General features: G+C 49.8%; 1 protein-coding gene across 1 annotated transcript in view; it reads left to right on the plus strand.

Moving 5' to 3' along the window:
- The first annotated feature begins 395 nt into the window (after positions 1–395).
- HCK (HCK proto-oncogene, Src family tyrosine kinase) overlaps positions 396–26,695 on the plus strand; it is a 41,353-nt gene continuing 15,053 nt past the window's right edge. Inside the window, exons 1-6 of the mRNA XM_086701949.1 lie at positions 396–691; positions 15,718–15,832; positions 18,917–18,959; positions 19,318–19,417; positions 20,699–20,797; positions 24,192–24,295. Coding sequence (XP_086558075.1) covers positions 15,719–15,832; positions 18,917–18,959; positions 19,318–19,417; positions 20,699–20,797; positions 24,192–24,295 — 460 coding nt within the window. The 5' untranslated portion in view covers positions 396–691; position 15,718. The remainder of the gene's footprint in view (positions 692–15,717; positions 15,833–18,916; positions 18,960–19,317; positions 19,418–20,698; positions 20,798–24,191; positions 24,296–26,695) is intronic.

Genomic DNA, 26,695 nt, shown 5'->3' on the forward strand with positions numbered 1-26,695 from the left:
ATTCAAATGTGAAATTCAAAATCCTTTGGGGCAGAATTGGGATTTTGGGAGGAGGAGAGGGTGTTGCGGTTCTTGAAGACAGGTTAGGATTCCTGGGGTGGGGTTAAATCCCTTGGGGACCGCGTTAGGTTTGGGGAGGGGGGGATTACAATGCATTGGAGGTGTTGGAGGGGATGGGGTTAGGATCTTTGTGGGACTGGTTAAAGTTCTTACGGGCGGGCTTATTATCCTTTAGGCAGCGGTTTAGGATCCTTAGGGGCAGGTTTAGCAACCTCGGATGGGCGACGGGATTAGGATGCTGGGAGGTGGGGCCTGGGATTAGAGTCCCTGCGGCGGGGTTGGAGTCTTCAGGGGCGGGGCTAGGATACTTGGGGGCGGGGCTAGCATCGCTCAGGGCGCGGCTAAGGAGCCCAGATGGCCTGTGGGTGCCACGGCGTTGCTGGTCCCTGCCCGGGCGCACCGCCGGGGCCTAGAGGCGAGCGGGAGAGGACGCGGGCAGTTCTGCGCCAGGGGAACCGGAGAAGCCCCGCGGCGCCCGCCGAGGCCCCTCAGGGCGTCATCCTTGCCTCTCGAAAGTCAGCCCGTCTCCCTTAGGGAACGGGCGCCCCGGGACGCCGGGGGCTGCTGAGCTGGGGGGGGGCTCGAGCTGCGAGGATCCGGGCTGCCCGCAGGACGAGGAGCGGGAGCCCAGGTGAGTGCGGCGGACGGGGGAAGCGGGGCAGCCTGAGGGTGAGCGCGGCCTGAGGGTCTTTGGCTGTTGCGGAGGGAGGGGGGTGGGGGGCTGGGGCTGCACAGGGCGGGCTGGGGTGCGCAGCGGGAAGGTGCCGTCTGGGAAGCGGCGGACGGGCCGTGGGATGAGGGGCCCACGGAGCGGGGAGTGGGGCAGATGAGGGGCGGGATTGCCCTGCGAACCTGGAAAAGCTCGAGGGGAGGGGAGCTCTGGCCACGGAGTGACTTTGTTCCAGCCTCCACTTTTCGGGGCCGTCCAGGTTCCCCTTCTGCAAAAGACAAGAAAAACGAGAAGGAAGGGATGGGGCTTCGCGGAGACCGGGAGGGGAAGGCCCTTACGGTTCCTGGTGGGGGTGGGTGACGGGTCACGGCAGGTTGGCAGCCGGGTTGGCGACCTTCGTGGGGAAGGGGCCAGCTGGCCGTAGGCGTGACGTGCGAACCACACCCGGGCGGAGCTGCAGCTGGGCCGGCTGTGCTCCCTCCTCCTCCCGCGCTGGGCCCTGATCCCCAGCAGTTCTAGGTCGAACCTCAAAACCTCCTGGACAGACCGCAGGGTGGCTGCCGGTCGCTTTCCTCCTTGTGACACCTTGGGCAAGTCGCTCTCTTTCTTCCAATTCCAGTTTCCTCATCTGTTAGGTGGGGCTGTTGTTTTCCCAAGGCCACAGGGAGCCGGAGTATGTGAAGTCATGTTTAGTGTGGTGTAAGGGGAAGGGGGTTTCCGGGAGCAAGCTGCCTGTTGACCTTGAGCAAGGGATTTTGCCTTCCTGTGCCTCCGTTTTTACACCTGTCGGCTAGGGATAATAATGATAATGGCTCCCTCAACAGGGTTGTTTTGAAGGTTAGATTAAGTTAAGCTCTTAGGACACCACCTGACAGGTATGCATGCTTAATACACGTTAACTGTTGTCATAGCTACATTATGGTCTAGCCCAGTGCCTCGCAAACTTCAGCAGTACCCCGGAACCACCTGGAAGGTTTGTTAAGACACAGGTTTCTGGGTCCTGATCCCAGGGTTTCTGATTCAGTAGGTCTGGCCTGGGAGTCTGAGAATTTACATTCTGGAGTAATGCTGCTGGTGGTCCAGGGACCACACTTTGAAAGCCACCACGTTAGCCTTCGGCCAGTACAGAGAAAGGCCTCAATAGATATTGCTTCCTTTACCCATGGCTTTCTCTTCACTATCCTTTTTTTGTTTTGTTTTGTTTTCCTTAGGAGGGGAGGAGGGAAGGTTAAAATAAAGAAAAGTGAAGAAGACCCTATACCAAATATCCCAGGAACCCCACCACCCAGAATTAACAAATGTTAGCATTTTGTCATGTTTTTGCTTCTGATTTTCAAAAAATGAAATTATTAAAAGTGATGATAAAACGGAAGCCTTTCCGCCTTGTATCCCTCTCAGTCCTGTTTTCTCCCTTCCCAGAGGCAACCATTGCCATGAAATATAATCCTTCCTGGTCTGTGCTTTCATGAATGTATTACATAGAGATGAATGCACAAATTATACATAGAATTGTTTTCTGTGTATTGAAGATCTCCAAAAATGCTATCCAGCTGTGATTCCTCTACAGTATCCTTTGTCCCTGCCTTCTCATCATTAAGGTGTCAGGGTCTAGCCAGGATGAGAAACAGAGGGAGGCCTAGTTCATTCCTTCTAAGTGGAGTGTCCCAGCAAGTGACTGACCTCCCTACCTTAGTACCCGTTCCCCTGCTGCTAAACATTCAGGTGTGGAACAGGTGTTTACTACAACAAACCATTCTGCTGGGACCATCCTGGATGGATGGCTTTGGAGGTGTGGGGTGCAGGTGTTTCTTGGGGAATATGGAGAGAGGGGCCACAAGTCCTCTTGTGTATGAGGTGGACTAAAGCCGGGAAGGGTCACCTGAGGAGTCTGGGTCTGCTGACCTCCCAGGGCCGCTCGCTGTTCCATGTCTCCTGTTCTCCAGCAGGAGGGCAAAGCTCTTCATCTGCCTGACACTTGGTAGAAACTCAGACCATGGAATCACGTCTCCTTTAAAAAAAAAAAAAAAAGTTTTTGGATAACAAATAGTTTGTTTTTGCGTAGTCTTCTTTTCTGTGCCCTTTTTATTTAACATAATCAGTAAACTGCCGCGTATACAATTTTCATCCTAGTGATTTGCTTCGCACTACATTGTAAACATTTTCCTATGTCATTAAGACAGCCTTGGATTTTTTAAATTGTCATTTTATTTTTCTCAGTTTACTTATTTATTTATTTGTTTAAGTCATCTCTACAACCAACATGGGGCTTGAACTCATGACCCCGAGGTCAAGAGCCACATGCTCCTTCGGCCAGGCCCTCCAAAATATCCTTGGGTTTTTAATGGCCACATATCATTCTACTGTTTGGATGCACTATAATTTGCTTAACCGTCCTAGGAGAGCACTGTTAGGTAGTTTGCCATTTTTAAGAAATGTTTATTTATTTTTGAGAGACAGAGAGACAGAGCATGAGCGGGGGAGGGGTGGGGAGAGAGGGAGACACAGAATCTGAAGCAGGCTCCAGGCTCCAAGCAAGGGGTCCGCACAGAGCCCGACACGGGGCTCAAACCCACAAACCCACGGACCATGAGATCATGACCTGAGCTGAAGGGATGCTTAACCGACAGAGCCACCCAGGCGCCTCTGCCATTTTTTTAACTGTTCATTTCTTTTCAAGAGAGAGTGAGCAAGTGGGTGAGGAGCAGAGAGAAAGACAGACAGACAGAAGATCTGACAAGGGCTCCATGTTGACAGTAGAAAGCCCTGATGCGGGGCTCAAGCCCACCAACCGTAAAATCATGACCTGAGCTGAAATTGGACACGTAACCCACTGAGCCACCCAGGCACCCTGTAGTTTGTAATTTTTGACTTTTGAGTCGAAATTCACATAGCATTACAGAATTAACCATTTGAAAACTAACATTTGAGTGGCATTTAGTCCATTCACCGTGCTGTGCAACTGCCACCTCTGTATAGTCCCCAAGTATCATCATCTCCCCAAAAGGAAGCCCTGTACCCATTAAAGCAGTCATGCCCATTCTTCTTTCTGCCCCACCCCCCACCCCCCGGCCCTTGGCCACCACCTGCCTGCTTTTTGTATTTTTGGATTAATTTATTCTGGCATCTTCCACCTAAGATAATAATGTTTTCAAGCTTCACCCAACTTGTGGCATGTATTCGTATTTCGGTTCTCTTTATAGCTGAATAATATTTCATTGTATGTATATGCCGCGATTTGCTTATCCGTTCATCTGTAGATGGAAATTTGGGTTGTCTCAGCCTTTTGACTGTCGTGAATATTCACCTAGTGTATTTGTTTGAGCTCCTGTTTTCGATTTCTTGGGTATATACCTAGGAGTGGAATGGCTGCGTCCTGTGGTAATTCCATGTTTAACATTTTGAGGAATTGCCAGATTGTTTTCCACCGCTTTCCACTCCCGTCAGCCATGTAGAAGGGTTCCAATTTCCCCACATCCTTGCCAACACTTGCTATTTTCCTTTTTAAAACATTACGGTTGGGGCGCCTGGGTGGCTCAGTCGGTTGAGCGTCCGACTTCAGCTCAGATCACGATCTCACAGTCCGTGAGTTCGAGCCCCGCGTCAGGCTCTGGGCTGACGGCTCAGAGCCTGGAGCCTGCTTCCGATTCTGTGTCTCCCCCTCTCTCTGCCCCTCCCCCATTCATGCTCTGTTTCTCTCTGTCTCCAAAATAAATAATCATTAAAAAAAAATTTTAAAAAAATACCAAAAAACATTACGGTTATTATAGCCACCCTAGGGGGTGTGGGAATCTTAATCTCACCCCAACCAGGCTGCTCGCTGGGGGCCCTTACCCCTGAGGGTGAGGAGAAAATTACCTGCATTCAAGGGATCTTCCAGGCCTTGCACACTTTAAACGCTTCTAGAAAGTAAAGGCTCCTAAACCACTCTGCTGCTAACACATACTAAGTGCCTGGCACATGGTAGGGCCTCAGAAACATTGTAGGAATGTTGAACAACCTCTCCCCTCTCTTGCCTGAGATATTTCAGCATATAGGTGTATTTTAGTTGGCCCCACATACTGATTCTTTATAATTAGCTGCCAACTTTTTTTTTTAAATGTTTATTTATTAGAAAGAGAGAGAGAAGTGTAGGGGAGGGGCGGAGAGAGAGGGAGACACAGAATCCGAAGCAGGCTCCAGGCTCTGAGCTGTCAGCCCAGAGCCCGAGGCGGGGCTTGAGCTCATGAACCTTGAGATCATAACCTGAGCCGAAGTCTGCTGCTTAATGGACTGAGACACCGAAGCGCGCCTAATTAGTCGCCAAGTTTTAAAGTCAAGAGAACTCACACAAATCTGGGTTTCTGTCTTGTGAAAAACTGGCAGAGTTGGCCATAGCGAGGCTAGAAATTCCGTCTCCCATGCCCATCTGCTATTCACTCACGGCAGCATCGGTGAAGCGGTGTGGGGGCCGCCCTGTACACTAACCCTGAGCTGTCGGCTTGCACCACCCTTTCTTGGATCACTTTCCTCCCGTGGGTGTCCCTGTGGGCCCCTGTAGCCGTTTTAGTTTTCAAGTCCCGCCTCCCTATCATGACAAGGCCTTCCTTTTCACCGAAAAGGAATGTCAGGTCCGGAGAGGGTAAGTAGCTTTCCCAAAGTTACACAGAACATTAGTGCTACCATGTCTCTTAGCCTCCACCTTTCTAAACAACCCCCGCCCCCGCTCCGTTTGTCCAGTTTCCTTAAATGGAAAGTGTGCCCTTGTTCCTGGCTGGTGCCTGTGGCCACACAGGCTGCACCCTCTGCGTGTCACTGCACCCGCCGGATGGCACCGAGTAGGGCCTGCATTCCTAATACTGCCCTAAGCAGCCCAAGCTCTCACCATCACCCTGAAATCCTCTGGCCTGGGAGACGTAGGTGCAGCCAAGCGAATAGCAGACTTTCCCTCATCTCTGCCAGAGAAATGAAGAACCGGAGATCGGGCGTGGGAGACCTGAGTTTGGGTGCTGACGGTGCCTCAGATAAGTTGTGGTGCATTCAGCCAAGCCGCTCACTCTCCTGAGTCTCAGTTTCCTCATCTGAGAAATGGGGATAAGGAGGATACAACCTCACAAATTCACGAAGCACAAATCCTTTGAGGTCAACACACAAAAAAACAATACTCCACAGTACACAAATTCACGTAGTACAAACCTTTTGAGGTCAACTCACGTAGTACAAATCCTTTGAGGTCAACACGCAAAAAAACGATACTCCGTAGTTTCCATGGACATAGGTCTCAGTTTGAGTTTCCTTAGAAACAGACCTTAGAAAAAATCTCATATGCATTTATTATTTAGTGTCTTTGGGAGAGGGTCCCAGAAAGCCCTGGTAGGAGAGTGGGGAAGTGAGACGGAAGAGAAGGCAGCCAATAAAAGTGTGTTATCGCACCAGTCACTAGCGTGGACACCTGGAGGGCAGGGAGCCCTCGAGCTCTGAGAGCTGGTGAACGTGTTCAAGAGGTGAGGGAGCTGGGGTATTTATGCACCTGCTGCTATCAGTCACTGGTTGAAGGTTGCTCCCGGGGCGGGGGCGGATGTCTCTCTAACACTCCCACTTGCCAAGCTCACGGGCTGAGCAGACACCGATGGCCACAGAGAAATCTCTCAGGGGAAGAAACACAGGTGCTGCCTGCAGGAGTGTTCTGAAACGGTAACAGGCAAGGTGATGGGATGTGCATGGACAGGTTCACGTGCATCAATACGCATAGGTGTAAACACAGAGGCAGAGGCTACCTGAGGGGAAAGGAGTGGCCATGGAGAGCCTGCAAAGGGAGTAATCCAATGGCATCTTAGATTTATCTGCAATGTTATATATAAGGACGATGTACTGTTTACCAGGTGATGAAAGGTAATTTAAAAAACAAAATACCCTCCAAAACAGAAAAGAAACCGAGATTCTGTCAACTATAAAAAAGCAACTGTAACATGGTCAGAGCAGGCATTATGGCAGCTTCAAGGTTTCCCTCTGGGGTCGGGGGGAAGATTTGGGGGCAGTTGACCTTGGAGCATGATGAGAAGCTAGGGTGAAAAGCTCTCCCCACCCCTGGGGGCAAACTGGCCACCATGTCCTGGGTGAAGGGGGCAGACTCCAGTCAGTCACAGTCAGGGAAGGATGTTGCTCTTCTCCAAGCAGAGAGGAACAAACACGGATATCCCTTTCCAGTTTAAACCTGCATATGTAACTTGTTTTGATGGGGAAGGCTGGGGCTCCCAGGAAGCTGAAGGAGACTTAATTCACTTGTTCAAGAATTTATTGAGCACCTACTGCATTCTCATTTTATACTGGGATACAGCAAGGCACATGTGTCTTACATCCTATGGGAGACAGATTATAAACAAATCCCTAGGTAATATATTAGTGCATTAGGTGAGAAGCAGACTCTCACTTCAGAGATTAAATATGCAAGAAAAAATTTTTAAATGTTTATTTATTTTGGAGAGAGAGAGAGAGTGTGAGTTGGGGAGGGACAGAGAGAGAGGGAGACCGAATCCGAAGCAGGCTCCAGGCTCTCAGCTGTCAGCACAGAGCCCGACATGGGACTCAAACCCATGAACTTGGAGATCATGACCTGAGCTGAAGTCAGATGCTCAACCGACTGAGCCACCCAGGCGCCCTGCAAGAAAACGCTAGGAAAGCCAGCCAGCACACAGCAAGGCATGTTTGACTCCAGATGAAGAAGAAAGGGAAGGAGAGGCGGAAATATCTTAGACTACAGTCCAAGGAAGGCTTGGCAAGGCTGCCTGAACCCCTTAGCCAAAGCCCCCTGTCACAGGCCCCCCTGGCACGGCCTGCCTCAGTATCCCTGCCACATTCCGTCATTGGCCGGGAACAGCCCATGGCAACAGTGATGATGCACTTCAAGCACAGCAGCTGGGGCCATTGGTCAATGCCACTGTCTGCAGTCAGAGATCTGGGAGGCTCATCTTCATGGCTGCCACATCAGCTGGTGGTCAACGCCATGAAGAATTCGGCTGGGAAGGGCTAGAAAGTGATGGGAGTTGGGGGGGGGGGTTCCCATTCTTAGCCAGGGTGGTGAGGGAAGGCCTCTCTGAGACAGAGAGGTCTGCAAAGAGACTTGGGTGGCATGAAAGAGGCTTTCTGGGGGAAGGACATTCTGGAAAGTAGCATGTGTGATGGCCCCAAGGTGGAAGCGTGGTTGGTGAATTGAGGGACAGCAAGAGGCTAGTGTGGCTGGAAAGGAAACATCAAGGGAGGATGACAGGACCTCAAGGTTGGGAAGAGCCCAGATCATGGAGCCTTGGCAGCCATAGAGGGGACTTGGCTTTTATTCCAAGTGAGATGGGAGCCCAGGAGTTGTTGAGCAGAGGAGGGATATGACCTGATTTACAGTTTAAAAACCTTGCTTGGGGCACCTGGGTGGCTCAGTCTGTTAAGTGTCTTAACTCTTGATTTTGGCCTAAACCATGATCTCACAGTTTATGGGTTCAAGCCCCACATGAGGCTCTGCACTGACAGTGCAGAGCATGCTTGAGATTCTCTCTCTCCCTCTCTCTGCCCCCCCCCTCAAAATAAATAAATAAACTTTAAAAAAGAAATAAACTGGGGTGCCTGGGTGGCTCAATTGGTTAAGCGTTCGACTCTTGATTTTTGGCTCAGGTCATGATCTCACAACTCATGGGATCAATCCTCGTGATGGGCTCCATGCTGACAATGCAGAACCTGCTTGGGATTCTCTCTCTCCCTCTCTCTCTGCCTCTCCCCCACTCATTCTCTCTCTCTCTCTCTCTCAAAAATAAATAAATAAACATTTAAAAATAGATAGATGATAGATAGATAAATGAATAAATGAAAAGGTTTGCTTGTCTCTAAGAGGCAGGATTGGTATTCAGAGTTAGCTCTTTGTGACTTCAAATCCCATCCCATATTTTCCAAACTTGCCTGCCCCCTGCTTACCTTAGAGATAAAAGTATTCCAAGGAGGGTCACAATTGCCCTGGCATTCCGGACTTTAACAGGTGATCCAGAGGTCGCAATGACCATGCTAGGAATCTAGTACATGTTTGGAGCAAACAGGTGGGAAAATGCACCTCAGGGCCAGGCCTCTGGGCGAGTGGGGCAGATGACCAGAGGCCTTGAGTTCCTCTTCAGCGTGTTGCTCTGTCACTCGCTGTTGTGTAAACGTGGGCACAACACTTGCCCTCTCCGGGGCTGCTGTTCTGCCTGTGTAACAGAGGTCTCTCCGCCTCCTTCCTTTTGAAAAGTCCAAGTTTTGAGCTCTTTGATCAGAAAGAAGCTGGGGGTCAGGAAAGGGGAGAGATGAGGAGTTGGGGTGATCCCCGCACGTCCATTAGGGATAACAGTCACTTTGGGTGGTTCATTGAGAAGATCGTCAGGGAACCAGAGGAGAGGGCTCTGCAGGGCTCTGCACCCCTGCAAACTCTTTAGGAAATTGTCCCGGATGGGGGAGGACTTTTTCCCCACCTCCATGGCTGAGCTGTTCCGAGAAGGGAAAGTTCCTCTAGTGAACAGTCTTGAGCCCTGGGCCCCTTGAGGTCTGCCTTCCTGAACTTCCTGTTGGGGTTCCTCGCCCTCACCCTGCAGTTCCCCACTGCAGCCTCTGGGGCTGCCTACTCCCCACCCCCCCCCCCCCCCCCCCCCCCCGAGGATGAGAGGCAAGAGAGCTGTGTTCTCATTCTACCTGCCAGTGACCCCCTGGGGAATCTCTGTGCCATGGATCTCCGTTTCCCTGTCTGCAAAATGGGCTCTTAATTCTGGTACTGCTGACTTCAACCAAGTATGGTCAGGCCTGTAGAAGGTTGAACACAATATATTTAGTCCACAAATATATATGGAGGTCCTAATACATGCCAGGCACTTCCTAGGCATGGTGTCAGTGCCATCAGCTGCTTGGGGTCCATATTGCATACATCCTCACCTATCCTAATGGGTCTAGTACCCTCTTCTCATCCATCAGTACCTGCTGTCTACGAAGTCTTTGCCCTAAGCCATTTACACTGAAGTATGAATTGCAATCCCTTGTAAGAATTTCCTCTGCATGAGGCGGCACTCTTTGAGGTTTAAGGGGGAGGGGGCAGAAATCCAACTTAAACTGGCTCAAGCAGAAGAGGGATATTGTTAGAGAGTCCGCAAACACTTCCACTTTAGGAAGGGCTGGATTCAAGGGCTTGGGAATCTGTATTCCTCCATTTCTGGGCTCTGCTTTGCAACTCTCTTCCAGCCAAAGGCCAATGGATGACTCTCCTTGTCCAGGACTGGGTCACACATCCAGCTCTGCTTCCGTTACTGCAATTCCGATTGGCCAGACTTGGTCAGACTTCAGCCAGAGGTTGAAGTCAGCCCTACCCCGATGCACGAAATGAGAATGCGGGAGAGGTGGTGACAAAAGGAAGACTGGGGAGCTGTTCTCCGAAAAAGGGGGAGCAGAGACTATGTAGGAAAGAACTATAGCTGTCCCCTTCAGACAACTTATCCAACACCTCGCTTCATATTTGGAGAAACTGAGGCCCAGAGAGTTTGGGACTTGCCTGAGCTCACACGGTGAGCTTGTGGTAGAGGCGAAACCAGAATCCAGGGCTCCTCGGCCCCAGCCCTGACAGGCCTCTGCTTGACCCTAAAAACTCCTTGAAAACAGTCTCCCTCCCACTCCACAGGATGCCCAGGCAGTACACTGGCCTCTCTCCTTGGGCTTCACTCTGAGCACGCAGGAGGAGTCTCTAAGGCTCCATGGCCTACATGGAGTGACCGTGGGAAGGTCCCAGGGCAAGGATGCCGACCTTTCTCATATCCCTCCCATGTAGGGCCAACAGAAGCTGAATGGGGAAGGAGCGAGTTTCAGTTTCCAGGATTTGGGCAGTGACCTGAGGACGTGCCTTTGTCAGGGGTCAGCAGTTCTCAACTGGTCTGGGGCCAGGCAGGCCACTTCTGCTCTCAGAGCCTGGTTTTGAACCACAATTAGACAAGAATCATGTGTACAGAGGTTTTCAAAAGCCTTTCACATCCCCGTCACACAGGATGTCAGGCCAAACCTGAGAAGCAAGAGCCTCCTATTTTACAGGGCAGGAAATGAAGTTGAGGGGAGGTGACTTACCTGAGGTCACATAGGCTTAGGGGCAAAACCGGGATCCAAACCCGAGCATTCTCACCCCAGGTTCAGCCCTCACTCTACTACATTGGTGGATCTCACATCTTAGTGTGGATAAGAATCTCCTGAAGAATTGTTAGCAATGCAGATTCCGGGCCCTCATCCCCAGAGACTCTGGTTCATTCGGTCCAGATCATGGCACAGGGATATGTAAGAAGCAGTGAGGACTGTTGGGGTACCAATGGTAAAAATCCATTTCAAACTGTCTTAGGCAATTGAGAATTTATTTGCTCACAAACTGGAAAAATCCTGAGGTTGGCAAGCTTCAGGCACAGCTGGCTTCAGGTGTTCATACATGTCTTCAGGAATCACTCTGTCTTCATTGCTCGGCTCTGCTGTCCTCTGTTACGGTCTCACACTAAGACAGTCACTCACTTTAGTTTCCTACGTCTACATCTATATCTGCCTCGACACCTGCACCTACATCTGCATCAGCAATCCTTATAGAAACAGAGTGCCTTTTTCCTAATTTTCCCAGCAAAATCCCAGGGCTAACTTTGATCGCCTCAGTCAGGGTCACTTACATACTTATAAGTGAATCGGCCACCGTTGGCTGCCAGGGGGACACAGAATTCTCTGATCGGCCAGACCTGTATCAAGTTGTCACTCCCTGAAGGCAAGAGTGGGGTTAGCCTCCTGAAACACCTTGCGCTGAGTGGGAGAAGGCTGGCTTCTCGAGGAAAAGCCAGGTGCTGTTATCAGAAGAGGGATGGATGCCGAGATGTTCACTGCTTCTCAGCTAGAATGATCACGCAATTCATCTGGGCCTTGTTGGAGTGCACGTTCTGATTTGGGCGATGGGGCTTGAAAGTCTGTATTTCTAACAGCTCCTCTGTGCTGCTGCTGCTGGTCCCCACCGTGATCACACACAATAGCCAGGCATTCGGTTACAATTCCTTTTTTTGTTTTTGTTTTTGTTTTTAGTTTCTTAAGCGTTCATTTATTTTTGGGAGAGAGAGAGGGAGGGAGGGAGGGAGAGAGACACAGAGCATGAGCGGGAGAGGGGCAGAGAGAGAGGGAGACACACAATCCAAAGCAGGCTGCAGGCCCCAGGCTCCAGGCTCCAGGCTGTCAGCACAGAGCCCAACGCGGGGCTCGAACCCATGAACCGTGAGATCATGACCTGAGCCAAAGTTGGAGGCTTAGCCAATTGAGCCAGGTGCCCCTATATATCTTTTTGTTTTTAAGTTTATTCATCTGTCTTGAGAGAGAGAGAGAGAGAGAGAGCATGAGCAGGGGAGGGGCAAAGAGAGAGAGAGAGAGAGAGAATTCCCAAGCCGGCACCACACTGTCAGCACGGAGACCAATGTGTGGCTCGAACTCCTAAACCATGAGACCATAACTTGAGCAGAAACCAAGAGCTGTAGGGAGGTGCTAAGCCAAACACTGAGGGGCGCAGATCTATGTAGGACCAGCCTCTGCTGTGTTGTGATAATGGAAATGTTCTATGTTTGTGCTGTTTGATACATTAGCTTTGAGCCCAGCCACTTGCACCTGAAACATTGGCAAATCTTAACGGAGGTGTGCTAAACATGTAATATACACACTGGGATTAGAAGACTTAGAGGGAAAAACAAGTATAAAGTATCTCACTGATCATTTTTAACTTTTTTTTAACTTTTTATTTTTAAGCCTAGGCCCAACGTGGGGTTCGAACTCACAAACCTGAGATCAAGAGTTGCATGCTCTACCGACTGAGCCAGCCAGGCGCCCCTCATTGAGCATTTTTATATGGGTTACAAATCAATCATTTTTTACATATTGGAGAAAATAAATGTATCTTAAAATTAATTCACTTGTTTCTTTTTACTTGGAAAAATATGGCTGTAGAACATTTTTTTTTTTTTTTTTTGCTGTAGAACATTTTAAATTACATACATGGCTCACATTACATTTCTAGGTCTGGTGGTCACGAAAAGAACATGTCTGAGGCCATTCCACACCAGGGAGTAGAACAGTTCTCCTGATTTAGGGGGACTGTCACATTTTATGCAAATTTGACTCTTGCCAGCATATCACTTTTTAAAAATAATATTTTATTGTGCAAAAGTTGAACTAATGGGAACTCCAGTTTAACTTCTTTTTTTTTTTTTTAATGTTTATTTACTTTTGAGAGAGACAGGGCATGAGAGGGGGAGGGGCAGAGAGAGAGGGAGACACAGAATCCAAAGCAGGCTCCAGACTGAGCCGTCAGCACATTGCCTGACGCGGGGCTCGAACTCACAAACTGTGAGATCATGACCTGAGCCGAAGTTGGACGCTCAACCGACTGAGCCACCCAGGCGCCCCTAAAGGGTTAACTTAAGTGTTGCTGTTATCTCTAAGCTTGTGGGTCAGAGGAATTGCCATGTGGTTTTGCTTTATCCCCCAGAGCATGTGCATGTTTGCTAGTAAACAGAATTGGTTATGGTCAACATTTTCTGTAGTGCTTACTGTGTGCCAAGAACCTTTACATTTATCAACTCATTCAGTACTCACCCTGTGAGGGAGAGCCCCACCATCCTGTCTCAGAGGTGACCTTGGATCATGCACGAACATGACCTCAGAGACCCATCCCTCCGTCCCCTGTGGCTATCTTGAATATGTAAATTGACGATATAAATGAAATTCAGTAGGTACTCAGAGAAGCAGAAGGAGCTGTTCTGCATCACAGCAGTGTTCTTCCCAGAACTTTCTTATGTAATCAAAATATATGCAATGTAATATAATTGTATCCCATACAGAACCACACACTATGCGTCTTATTTCCAGAACTGTAATGCATACGTATCACAAATCAAAGAGAGGTGTTTTAAATGCATACAAGTACATTATAAAGCAGTGATTAATTGTGATAATTTTTCAAATTAATGATCCAGCACTCCGGGAGTCTGAACCAATTCCTTACTTTATTCACAACAGACAGGCAAGTGAAGCAGAAACCGCTTAAGTCTTGAAGTGGTAAATTGTTGCCAATTCCCACCAGGACAGACAAAAACATCCTTGTGATTAAAAATCTTTTTTTTTTTTTTTTTAAAGTAACTCCACTGAGCCTACGAATATGGACTTTTTTCCTTAAACCACAAACATGTGTTTATTTAGCCAGATAAGTATAACTGAGGTCTAATTGCTTTGGAAGAAATGCGTAATTGTGCAGAGATGAGGAAAACAATTACTCTCTTATGTGGATGCCTATGGCGTGTCTTCTCAGCAAATACATGTGGGCATTTTGAGAGAAGAAGTAAAACATTTCTGCCACTTTCTGCAATTAAGTTTTGACTCTGATCAGGCAAACAGGTTTTCTTTAAGTATCTTTAAATTTCATGAACCCATCAGCAAAGTCTGTCATCCTTACCTCCCAAATGTCCCCCTGAATCTGTCCAGTCCATTGCTTACAGATGTCCTCGATGGTCACCACCCTAGGTCAGGCCACCATCCTCTCATGCCCGGACTCCTGCAGTGGACAGGGTTCCCTGCCCTGCCTCCTACAGTCCATACGCCACCCGGCAGCCATTATTTGAAGTGCAAATGAATCCCATCATTCTCCTGCTTAAAACTTTACATGGTTTCTCATCTTTGGAATTAAATCCAGATTGCTGATTGGCTGTAAAAGATATGGCAACCTTGTGCCATACCACACTCCTCTTCTATGCCTGTGATCTCCAGCCACACTGGCCTCCTTTCAGTGCCTTATTCTTTCCAAGCACATTCCAGCCTCGGGGCCTTTGCGCTTGACGTTTCCCTCTGCCCCAGCACGGTTTCCTTAGAATGTTACACGACTTGGCTGCTTTGTGCCGTTCGGGTCCCAGGTCTGACGTCACCTCCTCAGAGAAGCCTTCCCCAATCATCCTGTCTACAGAAGCCCTGCACTGTTGTGTTCTGTCACATCCTTTTGAATTGTCCTCACACGTTTCACTAAATTTATCTTGTTACGTATTTGTTTGCCTGTTTTTTGTCGGTGTCTCCCATTCATCTCCAGGGTGAGCTCTTTAAGGGCATGACCTTGCTTGTCTCATTCGTGGCTTCGAAAAATACTCCATAAATCTTTGCTGAGTAAATGCAGGAGGGAATGACCAAATACACCCACAAGAGGAAGAAAAGAAGGAAGAAAGAAAGAGAAAGGGGGGAGAGGAGGAAGGAAACTAGTGCAAGGCAATTGTAAAATGATACTAAGGGATATGGTGCCTTTACCATGATCATTTAGCTAGATTGTTTGAGCCATACGATGTGACCTCACCTTGGTCATTTCATATAAAATGATAATTTATTACATGATAATAGTGTGATTTCACTTTACTCTTTGCTCTGAGCCCCACGCTGGGCTGAGTATTTCCCCGCCTACATGTTTTCTCACCCTTCCAACACCCTGCGAGTAGGCTACAGTATTATTATCCCCACTTTGCCGATGAGGAACTGAGACTGGGGAGCAGGGCGAATGACAAGTGTGGTGTCGGTGGGGTGGAGGGGCCACGTGTCAGCTCAAGGCTTTCTGATCCCAGACCTGTGGTGCCTACCACCCACACTGCTCCAAGGCTCTGCATGTTGAATTTTGATGATCATCATGATTCATTGTCTGGATAAGTTCCCGGTGGCAGGGGTCCTCGGTAGCAGGACTGTGACAGCTAGTCAGCCCTGTGTGGGTATGTGGCCGACATGGACGTGGGGAAACCCAGAAGTGGCAAGGGCAGAGTGAGCTCGTGTGGCAAGGGTGGGGTGAGTGGGGCTGGTAAGGGGGGGGGGGGGGCGGAGACAGGGTAGGGGAGAGGGAGCCAGTCTGAAGGCAAGGGGCCTGGAACTCGGCATCCAAGACTCCCCTGTGTGGGGCTCGGGGCAAGCTGGGCTCACTTCCCTTCTCTCTGCCGCAGGATGGGATGCATGAAGTCCAAGTTCCTCCAGGACAGAGGCAAGGTCTCAAAAACCGAGCCCAGTGCCCTGCACAGCCCCGTATATGTGCCGGATCCCACGTCTGCGGGCAAACGGGTGAGTGGGGGAAGAAAGAGGAGTTCAGTAGCCTGTGGGCTGCCCCGTGCTGCCCCAACTCGCCCTCACATCCTCCTGTGTTTCCGAGGGTGAGCAGGGTGTGTTGGGGTGACATGGAGCTTACCCTTCACCAGCAGATGTAGTCCCAGCTCTCTGGGCTACATCTGCTCCGAGTACCCAGGGCAGTGACGGCTCTCCCGGTCCCACTGCCCAGGCCCTGGCCTCTCAGCCTGGGCTCCAGGGACCAGGTCCTAGAGGGCACGAGAGAGGCCCCGAGCCTGGGAGGTAGCATGAGCGGTGCTGAGAGTTGTGAGTGACCTGACCAGTAGCCAACAGTTAAAGTAGAGGCAGTGATCATGGTACAATTGTGGTAGCAATCACCATGGTAACAATTGTGGTAACAGCAAGAGGGGTGGGAGTGGAACGGCCAGCGCAAAAGCAGTAAATAAGAGAAGCGGTCACACTCGGTAGAGGCATCTGCTTGCTTACCTTCTGCTTAAACAGAGCTTATGAGGAACCGAGCCCCGGCCCAAGGGCTATACGGTTGTCAACACCCTGAAGCCTCACGGTCACCCTAGGTCACGATTTTTATCATGCCCATTTTCCAGGGGAGACGCAGAGCTTCATAACGTGCCGGAGGCCACGTGGTTAGTAAAGGGTAGAGGCGGGATTCAAACCCAGGCAGCGCAAGTTCCAACCGCTCGTGAGGCGTGGCGGTAAGGGCAGGAATAGTGGTGATCATGGCAGCCGGTGTAGCGGGAATCTCTCGCCGCGGCTTTTTTTCCAGGAAGCAACTTCATTCGTGCCGGCCCCGCTCAGTTGGGGTTCGTCCCCGAAGCACCGAGCACCGAACGTCACGTGGCATCGTTTTTTTAGTGCATTTTCGATGTCTTTGTCTCCCACGGATGATAACGCGCACAAACGTGTAGTCTGATTAACTGGTCGCAGGTCACAGGGTCATGAGGGGTGTTGTCACAGAGGCGCACAGCCAGGTCACCTTGAAGTTGTTTTGTTTTGTTTTGTCCTTCTCCTTAGGGAGGGGACCCTCCCACAAACAGCAGCACCACTAGCCACGTAGTTGTGATGGTAAAATAGGACAGCGGCAATGCTAGACACGGGTGGTGCCAACAGTAACGCCACTGGCAAGGGTGGTGACGGTGGTTATAGCAGCAGGAGCAGTTGTAACAACCGTTACCATTCTTGGAACACCTACCGTGTTCCGGGCAACTGGGGTGAAGTGTTTCTACATCGTTAGTCCCCACCGAAAGCTGTGAGCCAGGACTTATGCCACTTGAAAGCCACTGTAAGTGAGGATCGAAGAGGTGAAATGCCTCCCCGGGGGTCATACAGCTGGGCAGCAACAGGGCTGGGTCGCTCTAACCCCAGGGCTGGGGTTCTGTCTCCTCTGGAGTCCTGGAGTCCATGCCCTTATCTGAGACCATCTAGGGAAGCACAGCTTCTGCTTGCGGTCTCTAGAGGTGGGGGTGGACTGCTTCCTGGCCTCTCTCCATTCTGCTTGCCCTTCCCCAGCATGATGCCTAGAATAGGACTAATTCTGGGAATGGGCAGATGATGGAATAGTCAGTCGCCTCCCTCCCTCTGACACTTGACCTCTATTAATACAGCCTGCGATTGCATGAGCTTCTCACCAGTAATGTCCTGAACTGACATCCTAAACCCTAAGTCACTCCTAGATCTGTTCCTTCCTAACCTGTGTGGCCCTGGTCCCTTTCTGTGGCTAGGGTTCCAGATTCTCTGAGTCCCTCTAGCCTGGCACCTGTGGGAGGCCGAGGGCTTTCTCCCACTAGTTTTTGGTTGTCTCCTGAGCATCAGGTTTAAAGGATGCTATTATCAGCCTTTCGTTGTTCTCTTGCAGAGCATTAGTTCAGTGATGAGTTAGTAAGTGTTCTTCAGACAGAGGGTTCCTAGGCCAAATCAGTTTATAAAACACTGGGCAAAACAGGGTCCTTTCTGGGGCACCTGGGTGGCTCAGTCGATTGGGTATCCGACTTCGGCTTGGGTCACGGTCTCACGGTTTGTGGGTTCAGGCCTGTGTCGGGGTCTGTGCTGACAGCTCGGGGCCTGGAGCCTGCTTCTGATTCTGTGTCTCCCTCCCCTCAGCTCCTCCCCTGCTCACACTCTGTCTCTCTCTCAAAAATAAATGAAGATTAAAAAAAATTTTTTAAAGACACAGGGTCCTTTCTTGTGGAAGTCCTCAGAGCTTTCATGAATCTTAATGTGCTTTTTGAATCTCCCTCCAAAAAGACATACTTGTCATCGTTTCCCACACCTGTTTCTGTAAGTTGACTTATGTGTGCAACACACAAATACATTCCCCTTGAAAAGAAAAATCATCCAGCCCCAGTTAAAGCTACAGTTTCTTCTCATCAATGGCCCCCCTCCCCAGAGGCATCAACTGTTGTCAGTTTGGTGTGGACCCTCGCAAACCTTTTTCTATGAATTTACACTCACACACATATAGTAACATGTGCACAGAACATATTTAGGATGTGTGTGTATGTGTTCTTTATATATGTATCATGTTTATCCTTCTGAAGAACTAGCTTTGTTCACTCAACAATGTATCTTTAAGGTCTATTTGCTCCAGGAATGAAGTCCCTCCCCCTCCCTCCCCCCCCCCCCCCCCCCCCCCCGCCTCCACCACCGCGGCTAAGGGCTGCTCAGAGCACCACAGTGGATGCCAGTTCCCTCTGGAGGAACAGTTTCTTTCATAATTATAATGGAGCCTTTACACATGGGACATACTGGAAGACCTACAGTTTCTTCAAATGTATCATAGAAAACACTGATCTGGACCAATCCCTCACCATATGTCAAGGTGGGGGGAACAGGCCAGTGTCCCCCAGTATACCCAAGGCCAAGGCCACAACCCAAGCGACCTGGATCTTTGTGGTGCCTCTAATGCGCTGTGTGACCTCACATCGGTTCCTAGCCCTCTCAGGTCCTCCTCCCATGACACACAGGGCTGAGATGAGATGCTCTCGGGTATCCTTTTGGACACAGACCTCCTGTGGCTCCCTACACACTATTGGATTCACCCCTTCTCCCATTTCTTCCCCGCAGCGGCCTGACAACAGCAACGACAACCCACCAGGGCCGACAGAGGGTAAGTATTGGGCAGACGAGTGGTGGAGTCTTGTGTTGTGTAAAGGATTAGGTTAGGTTCTCAGTCAGAGCTTAAGGCCCAAATCCCAAACAGTCAAAACCACGCTTGCAAATCCTTTCAGTTGCTCGCAAAGTACTTTGTATAGGCTATTTTGTTTCTATTACACTGTCTGGTAACACAGACAAAACACCATTAGCTTTAAACTCCAGAATCCTGCCCCACATGGCAAGATGCTCATACCATGAGACAGATCCCTCAGTGGCTCCGGGGCTGGGTGCTGGTTGTTGGGATGGGAAACACCCAGGACTGTGGCGGTGCTCAGATAAAGCCTCACCATCCCGTGTCTCTCTCCCTGAAGGTCCTGACGACATCACTGTGATTGCCCTGTATGATTACAAGGCCATTCACCATGAAGACCTCAGTTTCCAGAAGGGAGATAAAATGGTGATCCTGGAAGAGTGAGTTTCCCACTCCTAAGACATAGCTACCTCCAACACTCAGTGTGCTCTCCTCTGTGCTTCAATAAAGAACCTGACAGACTATCTTTAAAAAAAAAAAAAAATGTCTACGTAGGGGCACCTGGATGGCTCAGTTGGTTAAGCGTCCGACTCTTGGTTTTGGCTCACATCATGGTCTTGCAGTTTCATGAGTTTGAACCCCACGTCTGGCTCTGCACTGACAGCAAGGAGCCTGCTTGGGATTCTCTCTCTCTCTCTCTCTCTCTCTCTCTCTCTCCCTCTCTCCCTCCCCGACTTGCACTGTCTCTGTGTCTCTCAAAGTAAATAAACTAATAACAATTTTAAAAATACATTTATTTATTTATTTTTGAGAGACAGTGTGGGCGGGCAGGGGAGGGGCGGAGAGAGAGGGAGTCAAAGAATCCCAAGCAGGCTCTGCGCAGAGATCGACGCGGGACTGAAACTCACGAACCATAAGATCGTGACTTGAGCCCGAGCTGGACACTTAACCGACTGAGCCACCAAGGCCACCCCAACAGGCTATCTTAAAGTAGGGAGTAAATGGCTGATAAGAACCTCATCATAATAGAGGAGAAAGGGTTTGCTATTAATCTGGACGAAAGCCACCAAAGAGGGCCTTGTGTACTTACTAGTGGTGCACATCCAGGTGACAGTGAACGGGCGAAAGGCTTTCTCAAGGAGGCTTTCCTTGGGCTCCTGTAATTAAGGTACAGGTTTATCTATGGACCAGACCTGCTGAGGTACGTTTGCATTCAGGAATCTCCAGATCTCGGAGTTTGCTACCTCCAATCCCCAATACTCTTCACCATATGGTGGGGGGGGGGGGGGGGGGGGGGGGGGGGGAGGGACTGTAGTTTCACTGTGAGATGGGGCTCAAGATATGGGAGTGCTTGTCCTTGGTCAGACCACTCTGGTTCTTGGCCCACAATGAGTCCACCATGGGCACAGGGCCCTATACCCTGAGTAGGGACCCCTGTAGGTCCCGGGGAAAAGAGTGAGGCCAGAGACCTAGGGCTGTGGGCTGTGGAATGCAGGGATAGGGCTTGATTCCAGACCCTTGGACGCACAGTGGGGACTGTTGTAAAGATCCCTACCCTAATCATGGAGTGCGTGCTGAGGACTGGGACACTAGCAGCCTTGCCCCTTACCCTATCAGCTTCCTGGGGTTGGGGGTGTATTCTAGGCCAAGGCTGGGGGGCCCAAGAGGACCGGGGGGATTCCCTCTGCTCCCTGACTCCTTTGCTCCCTCGTGTCCTTCAGGTCTGGGGAGTGGTGGAGGGCTCGATCCCTGGCCACCGGGAAAGAAGGCTACATTCCAAGCAACTACGTTGCCCGCGTTGACTCCCTGGAGACAGAGGAGTAAGTATTCCGTTTTTCCTGCTCTACAGAAGGCAGTGTGGGCTCTATCAGGTTTGTTCCTGCCTCAGGGCTTTTGCACTCGCTATCTCCCCTCTCTGACACACTCTTCCTAGGGATCTTGGCTTGCCTGGCTCCTTCTCACCCTTCATATCCGAAAGAGGCCTTCCTTGACCATCCTGTCTAACGTGGATCCCTCCGGGCCTCTGTCTCTCACGGACACCTGTTTTATTCCCTTCTGAACACTCCTCGCTAGCAAAAACAATCCTGTTTCTGTGGTTGCTCACACGTTCACTGCCTGTCTCCCCCTCCAGAATGGGAGCAGGGGCCTTGCCTGTCTGTGACTGCATCCTGGGCACAGGCTGGCATGCAGTAGGTACTCAATACGTGTTGGCTGAAGTACACGGCCTGTGCCAACGAGGGTCTTCTGAGAGACGAGCCAGCCCACGCTTGTTCAGTCACCCTTTGTTTAGTTCATTCGATAAATACGCACCTGCACGTCACCAACCCTGTGCCAGACCGGGGACTGCAGGATCCAGGAAGACACAGCCCTGCCCTCAAAGAGCTCCCTGTGACCCAGTGTGCTTGGCTGCAGGCTCTTCTTTGCATCTGTCTTGACTCTGAAAACATAGACAGTTATACGTCATTTATGCACCCAGCAGCCCCGTTCCAGGGACACTAGGTGACTCAGACAGGGTTTTTCCCTGGAGACGTTCACAGCGTGGTGGGTGGGACCGGCGAGTACAAAGATGGCCATGCCACAGGGCGACGAAAGGGTCCAGTTCAGGACGAGCCATTCAAAAAGTTAAGACACGGCAGTCCCTACGGTTTTCTCTCCTCTGCCTCCTCCCTCTGGTTGACAGTTTGAAATACTGACCAGTTAAAAATGACAATGTTTGGGCTTTTTTTTCCCCATCTTAAAGTCATGCTCTTGTTAGTGCATATGAAACCTCTTTGCCTTGTGAAGTCTCCCTTCTTGTGGCCGTGAGGAAGGCCCCTCTCCTACCACGGACTCTTCTGTCCTGGACTACCCCCCAGCACACCTCCAGCCTGCTGCAGGTGGGTGTTGCTTCCTTCTTCCTCCTTCTAGGCTTTCTCTTGGCACATCCAGTGCTCTGCTCCCGGACTCCAAGATCTGAACACTCACTGAATCCCTGCACCACACCTCCCAGCAGCCTTGGAGGAGGCATGGCTGGTGGTACTCCTCAAGGTCAACACGCTTGCCAAGTGGGAAAGGCAGGGTGCAGACAGCATGTATGATGGGTTATCATTTGCAAACAAGGGCGATAACCTAAATGGTGGTTCTCAAACTTGAGTGCATCAGCATCACGCGGAGGGCTGGTTAAAATGCTGGTTTCTGATTCAGAACCTGGTATTTCCAGCAAGTTCTCAGGTGAGGCTGCTGCTTGTGTCCAGGTTCTCACCTTGAGAACCACTGACCTAAATAGACACAGCAGTCTTGCAGACTGCACTCACAGGTTCTTGTACCTGCATCAAGAATCTGCTAACAGAGGGTGCCTTTGGGGAGGGCCTTCCCAGCATTGGAAAGCAGAGGGGGAGGGGATCTGACTTCCTCTCCCTCCTTGAAATAAACAATGCTGTAAATGTTTCAAAATGCAAACGGAGGCGAAGGACATAGAAGAGAGTGAAAAGTCTCCCTTGCCCCCTTGTCCCCCCACCAGCCACTTCCCCTCCCCCAGAAGCAAGCAGTTTTATGAGTCTTCCCAAATGCTTCCTACGGTGGTAAGAAAAATACATACAGCTCCCATTGTTTTTACACAAGTGGAAGGTACCACGCCTGCTGTTCTGCACCTTTTGTTCAGATCCTTTCACAGCTGCAGTGTCCATTGTGTAGACGCCCTACCGCCCCCTGTCAGTGGTCATCAAAACTGCTTCCAGTCTTGTGCTATAATGACTCTCCGTGTGTATATGTCATTTCTTCCTCATGCAAGATCCCCTGGGATAACTTCCCGGCGGGGGGGGGGGGGGGGTTGCCAGGGAGACAGCTCTTACCGTGTACCCTGTTCCGTTGCTTGAAAATTTTACCACCGCAGGACTCACTCCACAAAATGAAAGCAAAGAAGGCGGGTGGGCAGTGTCTCAAGGTGATTAAGAGTTAGCCTGCCCAGATTTGAATCCTGCCTCCACCACTTCCCAGCTGGGTGACGCGAGGCAAGTAGCTTGCTCTCTCTGTTCCTCAGTTTCCTCATCCATAAAATGGGGATGATAAGGGCCACAGTTCCATGCAGTTGTTAGGTGGATGACAAGAACTTGATGAATGTTAGCTGTCTTTCTCCCCCCGTTGATGCAGAGGAAACAGAGGCCCAGAGAGGGAAAGCAACTTGCTCAAAGTCACACAGCAGGTTGGTGGCAGGTCTAAGGCCAGCTGACCTTGGGTCTGGGACTCTTTCCTTAAGAGCACACAAACCACTCCTCACCCTGCTGACGGTAGGATTTGACAGCTGCTGCTTGGACTTTCCCACTCAATATCCCAAACATCCCCGGGGGAAAAATGAAAAGATCCAAGAATATGGGTCCAAGTATAAAATTATTTGAAATCTCACATTTTAGCTTGAAAATTCATGCTGAATTTATTTTTTAATGTTTATTTATTTTTGAGAGAGAGAGAGAGCACACATGAGCTGGGGAGGGACAGAGAGAGAGGGAGAGAAAGAATACCAAGCAGGTTCCATGCCATCAGCACAGAGCCTGATTGGGGCTCGAACTCACGAACTGCACGACCGTGCCCTGAGCTGAAATCAAGCGTTGGCTGTTTAACCGAGCCACCCAGGCTCCCCTCTTGCTGACTTTGTATTCAACTTTACACACAGAAGAGGATACACTGTGAAGTTTACAAATCTCAGGCCTCCACTCACATGGACCTCGGAGACCCTGAGAGGATGGTCATGTGGCCTTGTGAAATTTGCAAAAGCCAGATTTTGACCACAGTTGGTTAAGACTGCTGTTACCTTACCATTCCCGTCTTTCTATCCATCACCATATCCCTAACACTGGGTGGGTGGCATTGGAATGACCCATGGGCATTTTGTATTTATAATGCTGTATTCTTTTTCTTTAAAAACAGTTTTCTTTTTCTTTTTTTTTTTTTTAATAGTCTTTTGGGGAGGGGGGCTCTTTCTTTTGGTATCATTTTTCTTAAAGAAATCTCCCCAAATTGCATAAGTTTCTATCTCAGCAAACTGGATTCACTCCTAGTAAAAATGTCTCTGTTTTGATTTCAAATCACCATTTGGGAATGGTGATTTTTCCCAAAAGAATCTTGTAGGAAAATGAACGCTGCAGGAAGCCAGGCACTCTGTCTCCTGGCGCCCCGTGGAGGTGGGACAGGACTGGCCTACTCCGAGGTTCACACAAGGCTCCCACCCCTTTCCACCAGGTGGTTCTTCAAGGGCATCAGCCGGAAGGATGCGGAGCGCCAACTTCTGGCCCCGGGCAACATGCTGGGCTCCTTCATGATCCGGGACAGTGAGACCACCAAAGGTAACACAGCCCTCCCCACCCTGCCCGCCCTGCAGGGGTGCCCCAGGCATGACTGGCCGCCACGCTCCCTCTACAAATGCAATTCTGCTGAGTAACTCACCCAGCCCACCAGACTGCCAAATTTTCTCCTGCCCTTTGCTCGAGCCTGGTTTGGGTCTTCTTAGCTTCTGTAGTTCCTGGTTGGGTCCCTAGAAGTAAGCCCCAGTGCTTGTGGACCCTTAACAAAAATATTCTAGTGAAGCTTGATCTTTACCAGCTTGTATTACTTAAAATACCCATCGCAGTGTATCTTGTCCACAAAGCTGATTGCCCCTCCTTCCATAAGGAAGGGGTAGACCAGCCCGCAGGAAGAGCCCCAGGCCAGGCTCCTCTGAGACTGCTTCAACTGTCTCTTTTGATGTTTTTTGGAAGTTTTGATGTTGGCGACCTGCTTCCTGAAGTTCCTGGGCGGTGAGGTTGGTTTTCTGCAGGGCCGTTGCACGGGAAGCTAGAACAGTACCCAAAAACATCACATCACTCAAACTGGCATCAGTTGAGGCTAACTTTCCCAAAGGAAGGAATAGAAATAAGGAGTCTCGTGATGTCAGATTTCATACATGGAGGCATGTTTCCTAATATGTTTAGACTCGAAGCTGCTTGGTTCAGATTAGTCAAGTAAATTGTACAAAGTGTGACCCCACAGTACCCTAAGCAGTTTTGGGGCCATCCAACAAAGGCGTCTGTGTGGTCCTCTACTCTACTGCTGGATGTCTGAATTGGCCAAGCCTGAACATGGCAGGATAACACCACTCACAATCAGTGTTTCAGACCAGTGAATATTTAGGCTTAATTTTCTCCCACCCAACAAGCCCCCTTCAAGCCCAGGGACAAGAGAAATAGGACAAAAAGGCAAAGCTGTATACAACCCCCAGCTTCTCCTCTCCAGCTGCTCCCAGGGCAGCTGGGGGATTGGTTGAGCTGGTCCATTCTGCAGATAGAGGCTGAGAAGCCAAAGAAACAACCCAGACCTGCAGGGCAGAAGGGTGAACCTGGTTCCCTCTCACAGCTCTCCAGAGGTAGGGCCGTAGGGACCCATTTAGCCAATTTAATAAAAGCGGCAGCACGAGTGCCCTGAATCCCGGCCTGCTGTTTCTTGGATTCTGCCCCACCCCATCTAGCATCAGCCAAGCCAGCCTCACCTTGGCTGGGCAGAGTGGCAATGAGTGCGGTGGGGAGCCAGCGGCCTGGGTTTGAATCCTGGCTCTGCGGCTTACCAGCTGCATGGCTGCAAGTGAGTTAATGCACCTGCCTGGACCTCAGTCTCCTTGCCTGTAAAATGATGGTGCTATAAAACCTGTACCCATGTGGGGTTATTCATTCATTATAATAAGTTATGTAATTCATTATATTCATATCATTACAATTCATTGTAGAGGCTATTATTCATATTTATTCATAGTTTATTTGGACAAAGTTCTTAGGACAGTGGCTGGCATATATGGTCACTTGTTATTCATGCAACAATTTAAACCCCTGCAAGATCCTGAGACACAGTGGAGCAATGGAGCTCCATTGTGGTGGAGCAAACTGAGAGACAGAGAGGCTAATAGCGTGCCCAAGGACACACAGCTTGCAAATGGCAGAAGTATGGTCATGGACTGAAAGACTTGGGTGTTTCTGCTCTATGCGATGTCATGCACATTAGGTTCTATTCTTGCGGTCACAAATTACCACGAACTCTGCGGCTCAAAACAAGATAAATTTATTATCTTACAGTTCTAGAGCTCAGAAGTCTGAAATCAGTCTCGCTGGCCTCAAGTCCCGGTGTCCGCAGGGCTGGTTCCTTCTAGAGACCTCAGGAAATAATCTGATTCCTTGCCGTCGTCAGCTTCTAGGGGCCACTGGCATTCCTTGGCTCATGGCCCCTTTCTCACTTCTCTCCAGCTTTGTGTTTCCATCTTCGCATGTCATAGCATTGCCTTCAACCTTCCCACCTCTTCTTATAAGGACCCTCGTGCTTCCATCGGGCCCACCTGGACAATCCAAAATAATGTCCCATCTCCAGATCCTAATGGAACCACATCCTCCAAGCCCCTTTACTACATAAGCTAAGAAAGTCATAGGTTCCAGCCATTAGGACAGGGACATCTTGGGGGGCTGCTGTTCAGCCTACCACAATATTTCATGTTTACATTTCAATAACCAGACTGCATTTTGTTGTTGCTAATTTTTTGTTTGTTTCTGAGTAACGTATTTACCAATCCGATGTGGTGTCTTGGCTTTTGTGATAGATGATAGATAGATATAGATGATAGATAGATAAATGAGAGCCAACATTTACCGAGTGTTCACATCTCGAGTGCTACATTGCATTACTTCTTTTATTTATTTATTTATTTATTTATTTATTTATTTATTTAT

This window comes from Puma concolor, chromosome A3, assembly GCF_028749965.1.
Source record: "Puma concolor isolate L17-30 chromosome A3, mPumCon1.1.hap2, whole genome shotgun sequence".
Lineage (NCBI taxonomy): Eukaryota > Metazoa > Chordata > Mammalia > Carnivora > Felidae > Puma > Puma concolor.